Source organism: Neolamprologus multifasciatus, chromosome 10 (assembly GCF_963576455.1).
Source record: "Neolamprologus multifasciatus chromosome 10, fNeoMul1.2, whole genome shotgun sequence".
NCBI classification, from domain to species: Eukaryota; Metazoa; Chordata; class Actinopteri; order Cichliformes; family Cichlidae; genus Neolamprologus; species Neolamprologus multifasciatus.
Genome location: NC_140448.1, coordinates 30422089 through 30439361, shown reverse-complemented (window position 1 = coordinate 30439361; position 17273 = coordinate 30422089). Strand labels below are relative to the sequence as shown.

Below are 17273 nucleotides of genomic sequence, written 5' to 3'. Positions count from 1 at the left end.
CTCCACGCAAGATCTCATCCCGTGGGGTCAAAATGATCATGAGAACGGTGAGCAAAGATCCCAGAACCACACGGGGGGACCTGGTGAATGACCTGCAGAGAGCTGGGACCAAAGTAACAAAGGTCACCATCAGTAACACACTACAACGGCAGGGAATCAAATCCCGCAGTGCCAGACGTGTTCCGCTGCTGAAGCCAGTGCATGTCCAGGCCCGTCTGAAGTTTGCCAGAGAGCACATGGATGATACAGCAGAGGATTGGGAGAATGTCATGTGGTCAGATGAAACCAAAGTAGAACTTTTTGGTATAAACTCAACTCGTCGTGTTTGGAGGAAGAAGAATACTGAGTTGCATCCCAAGAACACCATACCTACTGTGAAGCATGGGGGTGGAAACATCATGCTATGGGGCTGTTTTTCTGCCAAGGGGACAGGACGACTGATCCGTGTTAAGGACAGAATGAATGGGGCCAAGTATCGTGAGATTTTGAGCCAAAACCTCCTTCCATCAGTGAGAACTTTGAAGATGAAACGAGGCTGGGTCTTCCAACATGACAATGATCCAAAACACACCGCCCGGGCAACAAAGGAGTGGCTCCGTAAGAAGCATTTGAAAGTCCTGGAGTGGCCTAGCCAGTCTCCAGACCTCAACCCCATAGAAAATCTGTGGCGGGAGTTGAAAGTCCGTGTTGCTCGGCGACAGCCCCAAAACATCACTGCTCTTGAGAAGATCTGCATGGAGGAATGGGCCAAAATACCAGCTACTGTGTGTGCAAACCTGGTACAGACCTATAGTAAACGTTTGACCTCTGTTATTGCCAACAAAGGTTATGTTACAAAGTATTGAGTTGTATTTTTGTTATTGACCAAATACTTATTTTCCACCCTGATTTACGAATAAATTCTTTACAAATCCTACCATGTGAATTCATGGATTTTTTTTTTTTTCACATTCTGTCTCTCACAGTTGAAGTGTACCTCTGGTGCAAATTACTGACCTCTGTCATCATTTTAAGTGGGGGAACTTGCACAATCGGTGGCTGACTAAATACTTTTTTGCCCCACTGTATTTAATGTACAAAAATATCAGGTTTATTTGAATGGAGCTTTATTTAAATATTAATCTCAGTGCTGGTGTGACTGGGAAAAGCTAGAGTCACCTGTGGTTTGGTCTTCCAAAATCTCTACTGGTTCATTTATGGTAGAGGTTAGCTGATCGATACAGATATCGTTAGGATAGGTACCAAAGCTGGTCGATGCTTTGTTTCTGTCATGGTCCTCCGTCTTTTCCTGGGTTTGCCGTTTTCACCTCCTCCTGCCAGCGTTTGGCTTCTGGCCTCCTGTTCTCCACCTGTACTTAAGACCTCAGTGGCGTACTGTTCCTCGCTGGATCGTTGTATTTACCTCAGTGTAGCCTGGCTCTTCTTTGTGAATTCCCTTGTGTAACCAGTGTTGGGAAGGTTACTTTTAAAATGTATTCCACTACAGATTACAGAATACATGCCCCAAAATGTATTCTGTAACATATTCCGTTACGTTACTCAATGACAGTAACGTATTCTGAATACTTTGGATTACTTAATATATTATCATGCTGTTTACAACTACATGAATGTACTATTGCTGTGATTTATTACTGTTACTGAAGGTCCGCGGCTCCGAACCATAGTAAAGGGACCTCTGGCTAATAAGGTGGGTTCTGTGTCGGCTCGTAGCCGAAAACTAGCTTTACTTTGTTGTCTGGGTCAACTTTGCTTACGAGAGACAGAGAGAGGCGTTGAAAGGCTGCTCCAACAGAACTTATTGTTTTTGGAGGAAAACACGAACACGGTGTACAGTCGAGTCTTAATAGCGTACTTACAACTGGGCTCGTCAGGCTCTCTTCTTGGCTGCAGTGGTTATTATTATATTTACATGCTTCCAGCTCCCGTTTCTGCTCGATGACAGCTCGTACTTTTCCTTTTTCTCCCTCCCTCGCTCACAGACACATAACGTGTATGGCAGTCCATTCTCCCTGCAGCACGGACTACACTGACCATGATGCTACATTCTTTAGAGCTATACCGGTAGCATTCTGCCTATTAGCTTAGCACAACAACAACAACAACAGGCGCTCTCTCACCCAGGAAACACGCAGAGAGAGAGCGTCACCCCGTAACCATGGCAACCGTAACGCTGCCGCCTGGAACAACAGAACGTAGCTGTCAAACAAAACCCAAACAGTCCTGACCCGCCACAATATGAAACAGGGAAGTACCGCCGTGTAATCCATTTATTTCAACAAAGTAACTGTATTCTAAATACCACCTTTTTAAACGGTAACTGTAATGGAATACAGTTACTCATATTTTGTATTTTAAATACGTAACGGCGGTACATGTATTCCGTTACTCCCCAACACTGTGTAACCTGGCTTCTTCCTAACGGCTCTTTCTCCGTCTCCTTGCACAGACCTCCGTGGACCCCTGCCCGTTTCCTCTGGACCCTTGTCGGATGATTGAGTGAGAGTGAGTCACTACATGGAGTAGATGGAGTGTGTTTTTGCTATAGAGTGAACAAAGATGATAGTAAATGTGTTTTCCCGCCTTCCAGCCCAGAACCCCCCTTTACCCAGATCACTCTATATACTTATACAACTTTGTGGTAAAAATACATTCCCCTTTTGATTGCACAGTTTGAGTCCTGCCTCACCCAAGTTCAGCATGCAGCACACCGACTTAAGTTAAAGAAATGAAATGAAAAAAAAAAAAAAATCCCTCAAACATGCACCATGAAAAATATCTGAACCTTTTTGTGCTGACTACCATGTCTATTTTATTTATAGCCGGTAGCACATTTAAACAAGAAAAGCTGAACCGAGCACTTTAAAGACGGCACGTCCACATCTCAGGTCTCCAGAAATTAAAAATACATTATTAAAAGCTGAAAGGTGTGTTTTGTTGTGTTAACCATTCTCTCCTGCATAAGCTCCCTTTAGAAGTTAAAAGTATCAGTATCAGGAATACCGGCCCTGTATTTACTTGGTGTTGGGTCATAGCAAAATTAGCAGTATGGCTCAGGACTAATTTGTAGACAAAGAGCAAACTGAGTCCAGCTTTCAGAGGCTGCTGCAAATTCTTTAAGTCTATTTCTGTCAGTGCTGCAGAGATATTCACTTTGTGGTCTTAACACTCCACACATTTATACTGCATTCATACACCTTCGATTTACACCCTGCACTGTAACACACATCCCGATTCCTGTCTTAGTTTAAAGTCAAGATGATTTAAAATGTGGCCGAACCGTAGTAAAGGGACCTCTGGCTAATACGGTGGGTTCGTGTCGGGCTCGTAGCCGAAAACTAGCTTTACTTTGTTGTCTGGGTCACTTTGCTAGCAGAGACAGAGAGAGGCGTTGAAAGGCTGCTCCAACAGAACTTATTGTTTTTGGAGGAAAACACGAACACGGTGTACAGTCGAGTCTTAATAGCTTACTTACAACTGGGCTCGTCAGGCTCTCTTCTTGGCTGCAGTGGTTATTATTATATTTACATGCTTCCAGCTCCCGTTTCTGCTCGATGACAGCTCGTACTTTTCCTTTTTCTCCCTCCCTCGCTCACAGACACATAACGTGTATGGCAGTCCATTCTCCCTGCAGCACGGACTACACTGCCCATGATGCTACATTCTTTAGAGCTATACCTGTAGCATTCTGCCTATTAGCTTAGCACAACAACAACAGGCGCTCTCTCACCCAGGAAACACAGAGAGAGAGAGGGGTCACCCGTAACCATGGCAACCGTAACGCTGCCGCCTGGGACAACAGAACGTAGCTGTCAAACAAAACCCAAACAGTCCTGACCCGCCACAATATGAAACAGGGAAGTACCGCCGTGTAATCCATTTATTTCAACAAAGTAACTGTATTCTAAATACCACCTTTTTAAACGGTAACTGTAACGGAATACAGTTACTCATATTTTGTATTTTAAATACGTAACGGCGGTACATGTATTCCGTTACTCCCCAACACTGTTCGTGACTAGTGTAAGGAAGAAAAATGACAAGTATGCTCACTTACAGCTCACAATGAACATGCAGCTGTAACTGTGGTGAACCTCTGCTGTACATGTATCAGTGCAACAACATGCTTTCACAACAGTTTTTATGCTTCCTGCTCAGCTGTTGATTGGATCCTTCTGGGCTTCTTCTCACTTGACCATTATAAATGTCTCCCACAGATTTCTATTCATTCAAGTTTCAATCCTTCCAGTCTTCATCCCCACTGATGATCACACAATTCATGCACAACTAGAGGAATTTGAACAGCAGCAAATAGACACTGGTGAATTCTACAGATAAATAACATGGGCAACATCTTTACACAGCTGGTAAGCACAGTCCATCCACTGATGTTTCAGCACCAAGATTTGATTTCTGAACACCAACCAGAAGAACAGCCTTAGCTTGAAGCTTCATTGTCTCAACTCTGATCCTGGTTCTCTTCTCTCTCTTTTTGCGCTGATGACATTTGGTCCAGCAGCTCTGGTTGACAACTGGAAATTGTTTGAAGGTCTCTGTGCTTCCCTTTGATCTTTGTATGACTGAGTAGAGGACTTCTAGCTGACTTTACTTAAGCAAATACTTCTTAAAGTGAAAAAGAGGATAATTAAAAGCAAACGGAAGTTTAATTTTAGAGAAGCTACAAGCCTCATGTTTCAGTGGTGAATTCACCCATGAAGCCTGAGGCTAGAAAATTCCAAGTTCACCTCCAGCTTTGGTCTTTGTGCTGTTGTTATCCTTGCGAATGACGTCTAAATGCTGATGCATGATTCCAGCTTGTCATGCACCGACCGTTTTCTATTATCTTATGTGTGCAGCACATGCAGGCTGGGTGGAAAAAGCATGTGTGCAGAAAACAACAGAAGCCATTTAACTAATGGTGTCACAGCATAAGCAAAAAGAGGGAAAGAGTAGAAGAATGAGCACAGACACGGACTCCGGCAGACTCAAAAACACAGATGATAGAAGCTTTAGTCATAAGAATACGCAAAGATTTTTACTGCAGAGCTACAACCAGGCGTGCAAGAGACAGCAGGTGGATGGGTTTCCAAAGATGAGGCAGGCTGAGGTAAAAGATACAGGTAAGCAGAAGGGGAACGATGCAAGCCAAGGAGCTTGATTGAGCCTGACACGCTAGCGCTTAAACCACTGATATAATCTGGCGGAGAGTGGGTGGATGAAGTCCTTAAATACCACATTTAGATGATTAGTTGACACAGAAGAGGTGTACCAGCCAGGAATTCAGCAGGAACCAGTAAGTGGGCACACTCCTAAGTGGACCTCCTAACCCCAGTGAAACCTATCAACTCGCACACATGTGGCGGTACACACCGGGAGGGGGAAAGAAAGAGAGAGAAACCTACACTGTAGGCAAGGGGAGAAAATAAACACAACTATTCCTTTCACAGTATAACCACAACAACATACACGCCAATGTATGGGCCCCAAAGGCACCACTTTAAGTTGATGCATGCATATGATGACAATATACACTGCACTGCTTTGAAAAGTCATCATAATTTCCTTTGAACGTGGATTTAGGGGAACATTTGAGGCCTCGTGTGCATGCTCGCCCACTCATTCTGTCTCCTTATAGATTCTTTCCATCTCATTTTGTTGGGGGGGCAACGTCGGGTTTCTTATTTTTTTGCCACTTTCTGCACGTGTGCCTCGAATAACTCGTGTATGTGCGTGCCTTGTCGTATTTGTATGCCTTTGTCATATCTGCTCATGCCGGTGTAGGCTCCGTGTCTGTTTTTGTGTGCCACAGCCAGAGGCAGTGGTGGGAGGTTAGAGGTTAGATGGAACCAGCTTTTCAAACCCCAGGGATCAGCTTCAACAACAACAACAACAACAACACCCCCCACCCAGTCTGTCTGTCCAGCTCAAGCCTCCAGCCCAGACGGTGCCAAGCTCAGGGATCACCAGGCTTGGCACTGACATGCAGACACACTCGTGAACACACATACACACCTCCTCGAGCGAGAGCTATACACTACATCTCAAAGTAACACCTCAGTACAAACTGAGCAGCACCAGCGCGCTCCAGCCACCTTCCAAATCGAGTAAAAACGCAGAGCCTGGAAGCTCAAGTCCAGGACTTCCAGGAAAAACTGCAACTGTAAGCAATTTGTGCATGTAGTTAAGTCAATTTATCATTCAGTGGAGTATTTTAATTGAATGCATTATCAGTTTTACCCTAATCATTTTATAATGATGCCATGCTAATGCAGATGCAACCACAATAAAAATCTTCATATTTATTGTCAGGCACCAAAATTCTTTTGTAGTCTTGCTTGAAATTAGAGCATGTTTGTGCTTTTGTCATAGGAGTCATTCAATGATTAGCATCAGTACTGAAGCATGATCGGTGGTTTGCCTTTATGTTAAATGTGGGTGTTAATTCACAGCATTTGGGAAAAAAAAAAGAAATCTGTACAAATTAACCCTTTAAGACCTACCATAGAACCAAGTCCGCCAGAGCTTATATTATATTTTTACATGCTGTAGTGCCATTTTTGGGAGCATTTCAAGTTGCTATACATCAATACAACCATTATAGCCCAAATTTTAATAATATGTCTGCATTAAGTGCATAGTAATTACATAAATTGCAAAAAAGTGCAATAAACTACAAAAAAAATTTAAAATCGTTTTTGTTTTTTTAACATATATTTCTAGTTAGAGAAATTTAAGAAGCTTATCCCTCAAAAGTGTAAATACAAAAAAGTTGCACAAAATAGTTTCCCACCACAGGAAATTTATTTTGAGTGTCTTCATAGTTTTATTTTTGAAATACACCAATTTTTATATACTGCAGAAAAAACGAAAATAAATATTATAATGTAAATTTGCAAAAAAAAGCAGCATATGCATCAAAATAAACTATTTCCAGCAGTGCAATTTGAGTCGTAAGCATCCCAGAAACGACACAGAAAGTCATAAAGTCAAAGATAACTTTTAAAAACACCAGTATCCACAGTATTTCTGATTTCGCGCCATTACCCCGATTCATAGCGGAAGCCGGTTTTTTACTTCCGCTTGCGCTGTTATTGACAGTTGTGGGGTTACACCTTGACTGTTGATAAAGATTTCTCTCACTGCAGTTTCTTTTACCTGGAGTAAATGGCAACACATCGAAGGTGGATACACAGTAGAGATGTTTTAAAAAGAAGCGAGGACAGTTCAGTTGCAGTGCCTCACCCGTCACTTCTCACGGAGTGGGTAGATGACATGAAACTATGGCCCGATGTTAGCTACATCGACATTATTAATTACCTTGTATTTTCCGAAGGCGTTGATGGCGAGGAATTACGTAATTACAAGAGCACCGAGGCGTATAATTACCTGCACAGCAACAAAATTGATAAAGTACTGCTCAACAAACAAGGCGACTTTATTTTTCTTAAAGCAGCTGTAGAGCCGAGCCAGAGTATTAATCAAGCGAAACACTTAGCATGGGTAATGCTAAGAGAAAGTGGAGTAGTGGAGACAGTCGGCTGTTCCTGTATCGCCGGATTAGGAAGATCATGTAGTCATGCGGCTGCTATTCTGTGGAAGGTATATCACTTATCTGGATATCACAATGTTTAAATCACTGAAACAGAAACACTGGACTGGTCAAAGGCTGTGATTAAGGAGTCACGCTACTGCCATCTAGCCAAGTATTACGTGGAGCACTGTTTACATGTGAAAGCCACTCGTTAACTTTGTGTGGGCTGTATGCTGTACAATCACATGAAGATAAAATATAAAAAAATAAATAAAAGACTGCACATTAAGGGCAAATTTACAGGACAAGAAAAACTATAGTTATAAGAAGTGACACAGGGTAGTATAATACACGTTTGTTTATATATATGTATATTTGTACACACACACTACTTTGAAAAAAATTAGACTGTGGATGTATATTTCTGCATCAAAAAGTAACTGACTATTAATATGAAATGGATAATATGGGTGACTTTGCCAGTGTTTATATCTGTTTTGGATAGGATTCAGGTGTATTGACCCAGGGTCATATCTATAACATGCAGGACACCGACCGTGTACTGCTTTTGTTAGTGTAAACTTCCTCATTATGTTAAATCTAGAGTATTGACAGAAAAAACTATTAATGTTTGTTACAGGTGCAGAATGCTGCGATCAGTGGAAAGACAGGGCTTGCGTGTACAGACGAGCAGCACAGGTGGAATGCAGGGACAGCAAAGAACCTTGAACCTAAACGTCTAAGCCAGATAAACTTCAGACATCATAGGGCAGAGCAGCAGTACGATGTGAACTCCCGGACTGCAGTGACACAATCTCTCCCTAACACACCATATCACCTTACACACCAAGACTTTATTGACAGTGTTAGCAAAGCACCAGTGAAGCCACTTTTCCTCCTCAAGAACACATTAATTGGAAAGTGTTACAATGCCTCGCCATCTGCAGGTCCTCACCGCAACAGTAAAGTTGATGAGCAATTTTTTCAGCCACACCAAGCACACAGTTACAAACTAAGCTGTAATCCATGTAGGGCATTCTACCAGGCATACATTCAAGTTTCTGAAGAGCAAGCAGAACAATTACAAGAAGAAACAAAAGAGCAAAGTGCATCTGATTTGTGGCACAACTGCAGGAAAATCAGACTTACAGCAAGCTCCGCTAAAAAAGTTCCAGTACGTGCCACCACAAAAAATGATAAATTTTTATCTGAGCACATGTACCCTTCCTTTCGTGGGAATTATGCAACAAACCATGGTAAAGAAAATGAAGTTAGAGCTTGTCATCAGCTGAAAGAACAGGGTATGAACATCCTTCACATGGGTAGTGTTATCAGCATCCAGGAGCCATGGCTCTCTGCGAGTCCTGACGGGGTCATTGACTCAGATGTGCTTCTAGAAATAAAATGTCCTGTGCCGACTTATCCTTCACTCATGGAGCAGCTTACCCAGAAATGCAGCGATATCAAACTGGTAGATGGCGAACTGCAGCTGCAGAAAACTGGCAGCAGAGGCTATTACATGCAAGTCCAACTTACAATGTTTTGCACAGGGCTCAAGACTGCCACACTTGTGATCTGGACACCTACTGAGCATGTTTCATTTACAGTGCAATATGATGAAGCATTTGTAAAGGAACAAGTAAAGCGCTTGAGAGGGTTTTACTTCTCATATTTCTTACCTCGACTTGTAGAGGAGTATGCAGCAGGACGGTTTCAGTTAAATGAGAGATACTTGAAGATAATGAGCAAGGTTTAATGCTTGTTACAACTATAAATGGGACAGTCAGACACCAACATGTCTGCAGAGTTTGGTCTCTGTCTTGTGAATGAAAGGACACATTCAATATGAAATCTGTTAAATATTTCAATACAACTAAAATGTACATAGTTGTAACATATGGTGGGAAATGAATGACAAACTGACAACATTAAATGCTGTGAATAGTTCTGTATTTCTGTAATCTTCCAACACAAAAAAATGTCAAGAATGCACAACTAATTATTGTAGATTTGAGAAAAACATCTTTTTTTTTCATTTAAGAAATTTATCACATTGTGGTTGAATAAAAAGTGATAATTGTTCAATTGATTGCAATTGTTATATATATATATATATATATATATATACATACATACATACACACACATACATATGTACTGTATCACATAACCTTTCTTCTAGAACAGAAGATAAAAAAGGGAGACCTGGAATTATTTACTCTCTACATATATGTACATCAAATTTTAACTTTAAAATAATTACATTACACTACACAACTTTATGTTCTGAGTAACCATCTTAATATCCCAGAGTCCACAATTGTTCATAACATACACATTTATTGTGTGTCACGAATGAGATCCTCTCTTAAGTTCACTAGAGCAGCACATATTCTCAGTATCTTGTCTACTTTAGGAGCCATGCTTATAGGAACAATTTGTGAAAGTATTTTGTAGACTTTCAAGCGTCTGATTGCTCTTTCAACATGGATTCTTACATTTGCAATCCGACGTGTGTATGTTACCTGTTCCTCAGTTAGCTGTCTACGTTTTTTTGTGAAAGCGGGTATTACTAATCTAACTTTTCTCTCAAAGAGTAAGTCTTTAATTGTAAAACCTCTATCTGCCATGACTTCATCACCAGGTTTTAGGTATGTTAATATTCCAGAGTCCATTGTGATAAATTTGTCACTACATCGGCCGCCATATGCCGCAGACACAAACATGATTAGTCCACATGGTGCAACAGCAACCAAATATTTGACTGTGTTGTGTGAATAATAATGGCTGTATGATTCCCCTCTTGAGCCCAGATTTCTGGGTTTCTGTAAAAGGGTCTCACTGCAGTCTATAATGCATGTAGTATTTGGAAAGTTCTTCTTGAAGGCTTCAGGCATAGTTGCTTGAATAGTTTCTTTTGGCAGCCATGGAATTAATGGTCGGAGAACTTCCTCCAGCTTGTCTAACCAGTGTGAGATGATCTTGCTGGCCATGCTTTGTGATATATGAAACTGGCGGCTTAGGTCACCCATTACTCGGTTACTCTTTAATTTCATAAGTGTCATAAGGACTTGATCTCGGACAGGCATGGTAAATTCATTGTTGTCATATCCTTCCAGTGTCGACACAAGTGTGTTAAATGTTTCTAAGGCTATCCCAGTGTACAGCAAAGCGTCTGCATCATTTTGAAGAATGAAATATGCAACTTCATCACACTGAGTCATCTTATCCTGCACATCTTTTCTGCGAGACCTGTTGCAGTATTGATGGTCTTGTTGCGAAGGATCCTCCCACTGTGTGTGGACTGAGTGCAGATGTGGCTCAGGGGGTTGTGTGGAGATGCTGGCCTGGTCTAATTCCACTGAACATAACACTGTGGAGTCTGAATAAGACAAAAATATGATCAGATGTACAGTCAAACTGTTAGCATAAGAGAAACTGTAAAGTGTCACTTAGCTTATTATATTTTTTGAGTGAAATTTCTCATTCTACATTTTTTCACACAAATGCAAAATCATAAATGTCAACATAAAATGTTCCTAAGTCCCCTAAAAATTTGTCACAATTTTATTCCATTACTGTGATTAGATTTTATTTTTCATTCTAAAAAAAAGTCACCAATGTTGGTATTTTTGCAAAGGTTGCTTTTAACGTTTTTACTTGAGTTTTCTCGACTTGAAAAAACATGTTCTTTATAAACACAAACCTAAGACTTTTACAGCCCTTGGAGCTAATCTTTTGGCAGCATGCGGCTGGTGTTAATTACTAACCACGGGTGTAAACTTTCGTTAAAATTGAGACTTGGCTGCTAATAACCAGCTAGTGCTGATACTAACTCCATTCACCATAGGCTATTATTTAGTAAAAGTAATTGCGTGATTAAAATGCGAAACGGTGGCAAACCACATTTACACTTTCACTTACCGGGTACAGATTCTGTGTTTTTGTTCGTATTACTGGAAGCTGTCACACTCAAAGTGGTCCGAGTGAGCTTTCTTCTTTTCTTCGGTGGGGGTCGGTCATAGCCAAGATAAAGCTCCGGGTCGGGGTGTAGCTCTGTGGGCTTTTTATCGATAAAATGAAAGGAGCAAACATAAACTCTCTTTGGAGGGTGTTTGAGTCTTAAAGCTGCCAGCCACGCTAGTTTCCGATCCTCCTTCCGCGGCATAGAGTGCAGTGCGTAGGGCGGTGGGCACGGACAGGCCTTTCTAAGTTGCTCATGTTCAAGGCAAAATGTTTCTAATGCGTTTTTCAGTTTTCTTGAATTATTGTGGCAGCCGACGACAGCACACGTTGAACCCGAGCTCATCTTCGAACAGGTAAAGCCACTTATTACCGCACAAAGTAACTAATTTTGTTGTTAGCAACGACTGAACGCTGGGTCTCGCTTTGAGTAACCGGAAGTATAAAACCGGACAACGGAAGTAGTGGTCTGTCATGGCAGCCTACGTACGCTCTTACAGAAACCTGTGGATAGGATCATGAGGCCCTGATGGTAAAAAAAAAAACTACATTTCCGCGAAAATGACATCACTTCCGGTTTCGGGCAGGTAATGGCGGACATACGAAAGTTTGCGCTGATGTCTATTCCAACGTAGGAAGTGTTATGAACAGCTGATCGGATCGGCAAAGCGTGTTTCTGGAATATTATGTTTTTGTTGCTGCAAGTGCTTTTTATGCAGTTTTTGCAGCTATATGTGGAAGGAAACTGTGACCGAGGACAAGCTGATGGCATAAGATGCAAGTACAACTCCTCCGGTTTTATATGCAAAAAAAATTATTGCGCTAGCTTACGTGGTTGCAGAGCTACCGGGATTTAAAAATAGTTAGGCAAAACAGAGCGTGCCCGCTCTGACCGGCTTTAAAGGGTTAATGATGATGCTCATTATTATTGCTGGGCCAAATTTTTACTGTTAAAACTTGGTTGAAGGAATTTACATTTTCAGGCAATTCAAATGTGTGTGTACATGTTTGTGTGAGTGGGTATGTATTGTGTGCAAACAGATGCAAATTACAAATGATTTAAATCCAAAATATATGCTGCAAACAAATTATACAGAAATAATCCAGGAAGTGACAGCGACATGGAAGCCATGGGAAATGTGGAGAGAGTGAAAGAGAGAAAAGGAGAGATTTAAAGCCCTCCTCTCTCTCCTTCCTCCTCTGTGTGGTGAGCTGACACTTTGTCCCACCTCTGTGGGAGCAGCTGGAGAGCTTTTCTAACCCACCTTACCATCTGAGGATTGAGAGCAGACGACTGTTACAAGCTGCCACCAACGGCAAAGCTTCTGACCTTCGAGTGCAGCACAAACTCGCCAAGGCCTCGCTAGAGCCAAGGAAACGGTGAGTAAAGATAATATGGTGGTTAAAAATAGCATTGGCAATATACTGTAGATTTCCTCTGTGCTGATACACTCGCCACTGAAGTCCCAGCCGTATTATGCTAATCCCAGAGGACACCGTTTGTGCGTTAAAGTTTAATGTGAACAGATGTTCACAGGTCACAGAAACCCAGAGAAGAGAAAGCCAATTAAATACTTTATTAAATTAATAATCAAATGTGTTATTTTTATAGAATAATGTAATATAAAAGGCACAGTTATCTCTTTTATTGTGAAAAGACTGCCGCGGTGAAAACACTCCAGACCAAGGGTGTCAAACCTAAGACCCGGGGACCAAAATTGGCCAAGCAAAGCTTCTAATGTGGCCTACTGCACAGCTTTGGAACAAGAGAAGGAGGGAACACATTTTGGAAATGGGACTTCTTTTTCTAATGCCGACATATCTCAGGAATAGGGTACAAACTTCTTGACAGAAAGGGGAATTTCACTGTTCAAGCCCACTTAAGAAACCCACGATGACATTACTGCTCCAGACAAAGACAAAAAACCCACAGAAAAAACGTGATACTTTAATAAAAACAGTAGTTTGTAATCCATGGTTATATACAGTCTTCATCAAAATGCTTTTTGCTCTTCGCTGGACATAAAGCACATATTGGATTCGACTATGAAGTGATATGTTTTTAAATTTTCTTTGCCTTTCTGCTTTCCACATTATTTTCTCTCTATGTAGAGATGTTAAAGTTGTGTGTCTTCTAACTATGTTATTCAAAGAGAATAAATATATTCCTAAAAAAAAAAACAAAACAAAAAAAAAAACAAAACGAAAAAGTAAAGGAAATATATTAAAGAAAAAAAAAATAATGGTAACGCTTTCTCATATGTGGAACCTTGAGAAATACACTCTCCTTTTGAACAAAAAACACTATTTTCATCTGCACAGCTTGAAAAGCATACGCTCACCTTGCTGTGTTTTCATGTGCATACAAGGAAAGCTGAAGGCAGGGGAGGAAAGACACAGCAAGAGCTCAACGTAGCACAAAGCAGTCTAACAATCACAGCAACTTGACATCAGCTCATGTCAGACCGCACATGAAAAGCAGGAGCTGCAGGGGTGGTGGGTTGCAGAGTGGCTTGCAGAGGTACAGCATGGCATGCAACAGCAGCTTAACCCTCACATACGTTTCAGGCTAAACTCGACCTGCGTTAACATTTGGCAGTTTAAATGTATAAATGTCGGGTTTTTTGCCTGTAATTTGATGACCTTTCCTAAAGTGACAAAAGACATAAGAGTATGAAACTCCTACATTTGGATACATTTGTATCCAAACCAAGTTTGGATACAAACTAGATTTTCTTCTTTGATATTTATTTTATTAACAAACTAGACTGTACTGCATCATTTGTGTGGTTTATGACTGTTTTGTTTAGTTACCCCTCTTGTGTCACCCCTGTGTCATTTCATGTTTAGGTCAGTTATGCTTGTTTGGGCAGTCAGTTGGTTTCTTAAGTTTGTAGTCTTTGCATGACTTTAGTTTTGTTTCTTTGACTTCTTTTATGAGCTCAATATTTATTACTTGTGTAAATATAATTTTTTTGGGTTAAATAAATGGAAATCCTATTTTTCTAATAATTACTGTTACGACTCAACTTGATCCATTACAGTTCTGATATTAATGTTAAACTAATATTGTGAATCAAATTTTCTGTTTATGATTATATATTTACATACGATGTTGTATTTATGTTTTCATGACTAAGGTGAAACAGGACATGACAGTGTGTGACAGTTTTTCCCCAAAAACACGTGTTCCTAAAAACAGACTCTGCTCTCTGAAACATTAGTTATGCATTAATCATCCATGTCTTAATTCTTCAGGCTACAGTAATTATCAGGGAATTCTTGGACCCCCGACCTCTCTCTGCTCCAAATGACTGAAAGCATGAAACAGTATATAAAAGTTAAGTAGCATCCCTTCTGTGAAAGTTAGCAATAAGATGCAATAGTATGAGCCGAGCCCTCAGCTGATGTGGGCTGTTGTCGCTGACATTAAGACTGTCTGAGCTCGTCTTTGTGGCCCACGTGAACTAATCCTATGCTCACGGTTTTATTTAGTATGCAGCAAATAGACAGTTTATATAGACAGTCAGAAAACCCTACAAACACACCTCTGCAGACCCGCTGTGACACCTTCCAGCTAAATCCACCGTAATCATTAGATTTAGACAAGTAACACCAAAACAGACAAAACCTCCTCTGGCAGCAGCACGTAGACGAGCAATAGAGTAAACTCCAAACATATGTCTCGATTGCTGCTGTTACTGTAGCCAGTGTATTTCAGCGTGTCGCCGTAAAGCCAGTGGGATTAGAGCCGGCCTGGGGTCAGATCTGGCCCCCTTATTGGATGTTGAAGAGCAGTGTTGGTCAAGTTACTTGAAAAAAGTAATCAGTAATTAATTACTGATTACTTCCCAAAAAAAGTAATCCCGTTACTTTACTGATTACTTATTTTCAAAAGTAATTAATTACTTAGTTACTTTTTAAAAACATGATTTACAACCTGAATAGGTGATAAAGCGATAGATCTTTCAGCCCAATTCTACTTTTTCTACATAATCCATCATACAAAATGTAATCAAATGGAAAAGTCTCTTTTTAAAACTTGTTTTGTTAGTTTTAATCTTTTAACTTTATGCATGAAGCAAAATTTTAATTATATGCACCATTCTCTGACTGGAAGAAATTAGTTTAACATTTAAACCTATTTTCTGCACATTCCAGCACATAAAATATATATAATTTTTTTTTTCTTTTGTCTTTACACTCACTCTTTCAGATGCAAGTAAAACACAGCAGAAAATAAATAAAGTCAAAGACTAGCGGTCCTTTTGCTCTATTTTCACCTGTAAAGCAGGAGTAGAGTAGGCGGAGGTTTATCCTGGTGCAGGTGTGCCGCAGCAGTCAGTGGAAGGATACCGCAGTTTCTCTGTGAGTTTGTCATTACGTCGTAGCTACTCGGTGCTTGCTTGGAAGTTTAGGGGGTTTTTTTGCTGTAAAAAGAAGTTTTCTTCCCACGCACAGCGGACACTAATGTTTTTGTCACTTTTTACGGAATCAAACTCAAAATAAGGTCAGTACTTCCACGCTTTAAACGCTGCACGCTCATACTCTCTCCCGCACTCGATATATGATCCATTGTTGATCTGCACACAGCTGTTGTCACAACGTCGCACTCGCTTGCGTCACTATCATGAGACATTCACGCAAGAAAATCACGGTTTTAGTAACGCAGTAACGCAGCGTTCCTACGGGAAAGTAACGGTAATCTAATTACCGTTTTTGCAATAGTAATCCCTTACTTTACTCGTTACTCGAAAAAAGTAATCGGATTACAGTAACGCGTTACTGCCCATCTCTGTTGAAGAGTGACAATTTTGGAAAAGTTACACTTAAGTTTTTGACTTTTTAATCTCACTGATTGCATGACTCATGATTAGATTCCCAGGCTTTTATAATTCTAAATATTACTCACATTTGTATCTGTCTAAATCAAGGCGGTGGTTGAGTTGTGTTCGTTGTGTGTTATTTTGTTTTCACTGCTCTGGTGTAAATGGTGCGATTAAATTAGGCTGTATGTGGCCCACACGCTAAAATAAGTTTGGCACCTCTGCTTTAAACCATCTTTTGTTTCTCAAATAGAAACTTATATGCACAGTAGAAAGACTAAAAGGTGCTGCGTGCTTTTCGCATTTCCCTTGAACCTTTTAACCTTTTTCATTTCACGTAGATGCTGGAATGTTTAACACAGAAAACAGAGATGAAGGGCTCGTGCTGCTTACAGCATTTCTCAGCACAAAAGTCAGCATAAAGCCTTTCTCCTCTAAAACACTCCGTGCTAAATAACCAGAAGATTTGTCCTTGCAAAACCTGTAATTTTCCTTTTTCTTGCCTGCCTCGCCTTTTAAAGACGGCTTAAGGAAAACAGTGACCTTATTTTAACCTGTATCAATTATCAGAAAGATATGAATGTTTTATTTGTATTCTTCAACGAGACATTTCTCCTTATCCTTCTGAATTGGCTTTTTCTCAGGAGATTCTCAAATGGAAATGACATGTTTGCTCTCCCCGAGTGACCCTTGTTCAAATCTGCCCCAGAAGCATGTCAAAGTGGCACTTTTGATTTCTGCTGCAAGCCCTCTATTACCTCAAATACACCTGTCTGTGCAGCACTTCAGTTCAAAAAGTCTGAAGGCTCAGACTGCCTGGAAAAATCTTCATCCAGGTGAATTCATGAATGGTGTTCTCGCTGGTTCAGTAACTGCTACTTAGGCCAACAAGAGTGACTTTGAGGATGAGTTTAGTACAAGAAAGGAAGGAAGGAGGGATCCATAGAAGCTGC

General features: G+C 40.6%; 2 protein-coding genes across 2 annotated transcripts in view; both read right to left on the bottom strand.

The window, feature by feature from the left end:
* The window catches only part of sgcd (sarcoglycan, delta (dystrophin-associated glycoprotein)), a 598968-nt gene that overhangs the window by 521431 nt on the left and 60264 nt on the right, over positions 1 to 17273 (bottom strand). The window lies entirely within an intron of this gene.
* LOC146510487 (uncharacterized) lies at positions 9661 to 12010 on the bottom strand. The gene is made up of 2 exons (XM_085173952.1): positions 11456 to 12010; positions 9661 to 10913 (listed from the first exon to the last, which is right to left on the bottom strand). The coding sequence occupies exons 1-2, from the start codon at positions 11838 to 11840 to the stop codon at positions 9871 to 9873; spliced, it is 1428 nt and encodes a 475-aa protein (XP_085030078.1). The 5' UTR covers positions 11841 to 12010; the 3' UTR covers positions 9661 to 9870.

Coding starts and splice junctions, on each gene's coding strand:
- LOC146510487 (XM_085173952.1), bottom strand. CDS start 11,840: ATGAGCTCGGGTTCAACGTGTGCTGTCGTCGGCTGCCACAATAATTCA. Junction 10,914..11,455: donor AAACACAGAATCTGTACCCG/GTAAGTGAAAGT, acceptor TGTCTTATTCAG/ACTCCACAGTGTTATGTTCA.